Source organism: Rhamphochromis sp. 'chilingali', assembly GCF_963969265.1.
Source record: "Rhamphochromis sp. 'chilingali' genome assembly, chromosome: 4".
Taxonomy (NCBI): Eukaryota; Metazoa; Chordata; class Actinopteri; order Cichliformes; family Cichlidae; genus Rhamphochromis; species Rhamphochromis sp. 'chilingali'.
In genome coordinates, this window is record NC_137948.1 from 12,468,505 (window position 1) to 12,474,527 (window position 6,023).

The window sequence follows — 6,023 nt, forward strand, 5'->3', positions numbered from 1 at the left end:
GAGGAGTCACACAGTCGAGTCAGAGCTGTGGGCGTGTTTTCTTGCCATCGCGCCGCGCCGGTGTCCATATATGGTTCGTGACGTCTTGCTCCGGAGGTTCCATTCACATAAAACTGATCGGCAGGAATCCCCTTGGAGGAAATGTAGGCACTGGCGCGGGCACTTCTCTCGCCCGTATTCAGGAGTAATCAGTTGAATTTTTTAGGCAATAAAAACAAGTCCAACAAATCAAAATGAAGGTCTCTAGCATAGACTGCCGGCGTCTGAGGAAAATCATCAGGAAGGAGTATGGAAGCTGCCTTATTGTGGACTGTCGACCTTATTTTTCATTCACGAACTCTAATATCAAAGGCTCAGTCAATGTTAATCTTAACTCAGTGGTAGTCCGGAGATCCCGAGGAGGACCGGTGCCCCTGCAGTTTGTCATCCCGGATGAGAGAGCTCTGTTTAGGCTTCGGGAAGGGAGCATTTCGGCTATAGTAGCGCTGGATGACCGGACGTCCCACTGGCAAAAACTGAAAAAGGACAGCGTAGCTCAAATAGTAATAAACACCCTGTCACATCTTGCGAGCGGGGCCAACATCTGTTTCTTGAAAGGTGAGAGATTTGGCGAGATGAATTATTTTAATATAGACAAAAAGAAAAGTCGGAAAGTTGTTTTTTTTTTACTAAATAGACCTTTTAAAAAGCCATTAAGGAAACTCAGTTTTATATTTGTTTGTTTTTATCATTTAATCTATTTTATTTTATTTCATAAGAGTTTTGAATTCGTCCATATTTTTATTTGTGGGGATATAAATTCAGAGTCAGTTTTATATCTTTTATGGCTTTGTATGTTGTTGTGGCACAGACTTAAAGATGAAATCTTTTTTATTATTATGACAAATTGTAAATATTGTTTGTTATAATCTAAAATGTATCCTTATAATTGACTAAATGAAATATTAAGAAGTTATTGTGATTTTATTTCAAAAGGAGACGAAAGGGCAGAAAGAAACCTTTAATATTTAATCTTAGTCTATTTTTTCCCTGATAACACTGGTACTGTTCGGGGCAGTTCTTCGCCCCTTTTGCCTGTGTTAAGAGTAGCCGACATTTTCTTTTACTTCTTGGACATACTGTAGATGTCCTGCGTGCGTCAGTGGAGCGGATGAGTCAGTGCGAGAGAAACGCCAGCAAATTGGTGGTGCAATTGCTTTCGTTGATAAAACGAAGAATTTCACCCCTCCCTATCCGCACTACCTCTTTAGGCTAAACAAATCCCCCGGGGTTTGTGTTTAAACACATCCATCTCCGTCTGTCACTTGTGCGTCCTCAGAATGTTGGCCTAAATCGATTACCGGTCCTTCGCTGCGGGCTCCTGTAATTAATTACGCGTCTGTAATCAGGTTATAGAGGTTATAATCCGGTGCTAAGTCTGTTTCATAAACGCTGCCATTTCACAAGATTTGTGGTGTTGGTCGGAGGAGGCAGAATTATTGTAAGCTCATTTATTAAAAGTGTGTTTGTTTGTTTTTGGGGTTTTTTTTGACTGCTTCTCTCAGGAGGATTCGAGAATTTCCACTCTCAATACCCTGAACTTTGCACTGAGGTGAAAACCATTGACCAGAGCGGAAGTGAAACCGAGAAAAGAGTCAGCAACCACAGCGAGAAGCTTTCACACCACAAACCAGATTATGATCAGGTATGGAAACACCCTTTAGCGTACAATGCAGTACTTCCCACCATCTCTCCTACAGGACCACGGGGCACAAAGCCACTGCCAGTTTTTTTTTTTAAACTTAATCTAAAAAGATACATACACACAGGCACGCTCAACGCATGCTGACATCAGAGAATTTTATTTTTGGCACATCAAAACATTTTCTCAACTTACATATGATATTATATGACCTTCGCTGCTCCCCGGTCTTTTTATAAAGACAGCATGATGCCCAGCTGATATCAGGACACCCCATAGAAAAGACAGCCTTTCATCCCTGACCTTTCTGCTATTATTTCCACTGACCAAATAGAAAACATGTGGCTAGTTTAGATTTCAAAGAACACTGTTGTGCCTGGTTGATGCATTATGGGCTCTTTCAATACCGGGGAATTCCTCTAGCATCCTGCGTCCATTTTGTCTGCAAATGACTGTAATGATCGGCTGGCAGGTGTTTGGATGTTCCTGCTTGGACAATGGTTGTGTCATAGCAGATGGATAAATCTGGCGATCGAAGCTGTGTGTCGTGAGCTTGACTCATGTCTCCGCTTTCTCCCTCTTTTCCTTCCTCAGGGTAAACCAGTAGAGATCCTGCCTTTCCTCTACCTCGGTAGTGCCTACCATGCCTCCAGACAGGATTATCTCAACGACCTTCACATCACAGCCTTGCTCAACGTGTCACGCAGGGACCTGCAGCCGGCCAAGGGCCACTATGACTACAAGTGGATCCCTGTGGAGGACAGCCACATGGCCGACATCAGCTCCCACTTCCAGGAGGCAATAGACTTTATAGGTGAGTTGAGGAGAGTAAATGCATTTAACTGTTGATTTCTGCTTCACAGGGTTTGCCTTGAGATGTTTTGCTATCTTAGAATACGGCTGACTCACTAATGCTCAAACCAGCTAGGAAAGGGAATAAATAGACCAACATTAGATGGCTGCTTTTCCGGCCACAAGATCAGCCTCGGTCTATATGTATTTATAATCCAGCTTCACCCCAAGGAGTCTCAAAAATACCCACGCTGAGTGAGCGAGATATCTATACATGGATGCATTTATTTTTGAAATGCGTCTTTGTCTTCAAATAGCCTCCCTTTATCGGTGCTGCTCACCTGCTGCCATTCACAAATAGAGGGCTATAAGAAACCCGGCTGTAATCAGTTTAAGTTAATCGCCAGCCTTCAATCCCCCACCAACATATACTGCCTGTCTGCTTTCATTCAGGATTTGCTCACTTCCCCCGTTCCCTTCCGACCTCCCCCCCTTCTTTCCTTGAAAAAGACAATCCCATGCTGGCCAAATCACATGGTGCCGGGTGTGGCCAGTCAGTGTGACAACTGGGTGAGCTGTACGTGTTTAGTAATGACCGGGTGTAGGAGGCTGGGGGCTGGCTGGCACACACACATACGTGCATGCATGCACAACAGCATTGTTTATGATGGTTGGGTGGAGGATTAATGACAGCTACACAATGAGGGAGGACATCAGTTTTTTTGTTAGCAAGAGGGACTCATTGGTGGACCTGTGGCCAGCAGGGCAGCAAATGTGTTACAGAGGAAAAGAGAGTGCGTGGGAGGGAGAGAGGTGTCGGATAATAGCAGCAACAGCAAAAGATGTACAAAATGTGCTGGCGGCTATTTATATCCAGGCATAACCAAGGACAAAGCTTACCCACAAGCAGCTTGGCTGACCTGTATTAGCTGGATAGTATTGTGCACTGTTTGGGGATGCAGCCTACATTTAGGGTGTGTTTAAATATCTTGTCCATTACATAAGGCAGTTTTAGCCTACATTCAAAGAGGGCCTCAACATTTCATCAGGCACGCTAACTGATTAGACACGGGCTGCTGGTCTCATAAAATCAGTCAATAAATCGGAAACCCTTCCGACCAAGCGGGTGATGTAAACCAGAGAGGAGAAAATAAATATTATTGACCTCGTGGATGAAAACAGCGGTTGAAGCATGCCATGACATCTCCAGCCAAAGGACGGTAATTAAAACACCCACTGCTGCTGCTGCCCCGCTCTCATAGCACCCTCCTCTCCAGATGAAGGTTCATTATTCATTCATGTGGTTTTATCGGGAATCAGAGCAGTCAGAAATCAGTCATTCTCCTTCATAAACGCACAGAAGTGGCCCTTAATGTTTCTGCTTAGTGGACGAGGTGATGTGTAGGTGTCGTTACCGGCTCGTGGAACTAAGTGTCAATATGTAGATCAGACTTAGATGCGAGACAGAAAAGAAGACATGTGGGTGTTTGCTTCTAAGAATTCTTGAAACGTGTTGCGAAGGACATTTAGACAGATGTGTGAAAGTGAACTCGTGTGTAGGCCTTAAAAGATACTGACGAGTATGTAGGAGCGAGGCGGCTCCAAATTAGAATACACTTCTCTCTGCCACAGCGAACACCACAGCAGCACCCAGCACCCCCACAGTGGTGCAGCAGAAAACAAATCACATGTACAGCTGCACTCTGTGACTAAGTCAAGCCTCCCACGTGCCTCTGTGTGTGCCACTTACAGTAGCAAATGACGTGTGCTCATTTCTTTCTACAAAATAAATGTGGCAAACTAGATGTTCATGAGAAAGAAAGAGAGATAAAATATTTGGGGAAAAGTGTTCCTATAATATAGTGAGAGTGATCGACTAGACAATAATAGCCCAGTTAAATTTCTTTCCTGTTCCAAACTCCTGATTTGAAATCAGTTTGATGTGTGGTTTTCTTATGCTGATGATTAAAGAAAGAGAAATATGTCACTGTCTCACCAGATTCCTCCCTTTTTCTTCCAGATCATGTGAAGCAATCAGGGGGGAAGGTCCTGGTACACTGCGAAGCAGGCATCTCTCGCTCACCTACCATCTGCATGGCCTACATCATGAGGACCCAGGAGCTGCGGCTTGATGCAGCCTTCGACATCATCAAGCAGCGCCGGGCAGTCATCTCACCAAACTTCAGTTTCATGGGTCAGCTGCTTCAGTTTGAGTCCGAGGTGCTGTCCAATGCACCGGTTCATGCTGCCACACCTGAACCGGCCACGCCCTGTGTCTCGGAGTCCGCTTCCTTTTTTGCCAATGACTTTGCCACTACCTTCAACACCAAAAACTTTGAGCCGTCTGTGTTCACCCTCCCTACCTCTTGCCTGCAGTCCCCAGTCCACCACCAGTTCAAACTGAGCCCAATAACTGCACTGCCTTAAAATAAACTGTGACTGCTTGTAGTCTTACTTGAAAATATAAAAATCAACGCTCTCTCTGTGTGCCTCCGGCAGAGCAGATAGACTGGAGATCAGCCACAGACACAAAGAAGAGTCAAAGACAACTGTATTCATAATAGGACTTGAAGCCTATGAAATCCATGGGCTACAGACACTGATGCTTTTTTCCTGTCTTCTGAACTGCAGCGATGAAACAACACAGCACAGTGATAAACTGCAATATACATGCCTTAGGTTGATATTGTGATTCATTTGCCTACTCACAAACATGGTCAGGCATTTAAACCTAATTTATTTGAAAATGATGGTCCGTTTTTTCAATAATGTGGATACAAATATGTGTTTAATAAATGTTTTCACTGCAAAAAACATTGTTGCCGTGTAATCTTTTATTGTGCATGTGGCAAATGCCCTTTTTCATTCAAGCCAACATAAACATGTTCATAAAAACAAGACAAAGGAATGACCAATATTTATGGGTTTAGATAATAAATCCTGTCTAGACAGGCATAAATGCAGCAGTAGAGGCAATAGTGACACCTACAGTGGCTTAGAGCTGGCCCTTGTGACTAGAGGTATATTTAGATCAGAAGCCTTGCATGTATTTCGTACCTATAGTCGCCTTCCACACAGCCGTATTTTTTATGCATAATCTATGAAAGCGATGAAACTTGTCGCTTTCATAGAAAACTTAAACCAATTTTAATCAGAATTTTGAGACATCAACTACTAGAAAATAATTACAGTCAAAATTCCTGGTAGAAAACTGTCTGCACTGTTATTTAAAGACACTATAAATAATTTTGATAATCATTAATACAACAATGTTGATCATTATTACCACAGTCATTATGATGATTTTTTTTTATTTTTTTTTTTACCGCTTTTAGTCTTATATTTCCCAATGCTGCTCATCAAAACAATTTTGGCGCCCAGAGCGCAGACTGCTAGACTGTACCAACTAAACAAAAAGAAAGGCGAATAAACAGCAATAATAAAAGACCTAATGTTATGTCACAAACGTAACCCAACCGTAGATACACATTATATTATTGTTATATTTGAATTTTTACCTTTCATATGAATTATTTAGCTTCCCCACATG

The 6,023-nt window shown here is 42.9% G+C and overlaps 1 protein-coding gene across 1 annotated transcript; it reads left to right on the plus strand.

The window, feature by feature from the left end:
- Window positions 1-109: 109 nt before the first annotated feature.
- dusp5 (dual specificity phosphatase 5) lies at window positions 110-5,277 on the plus strand. Its single transcript, XM_080879432.1, has 4 exons — window positions 110-597; window positions 1,545-1,684; window positions 2,276-2,495; window positions 4,494-5,277. Exons 1-4 carry the CDS (start codon window positions 234-236, stop codon window positions 4,898-4,900), a joined length of 1,131 nt encoding a protein of 376 aa, XP_080735558.1. The 5' UTR covers window positions 110-233; the 3' UTR covers window positions 4,901-5,277.
- Window positions 5,278-6,023: the final 746 nt, after the last annotated feature.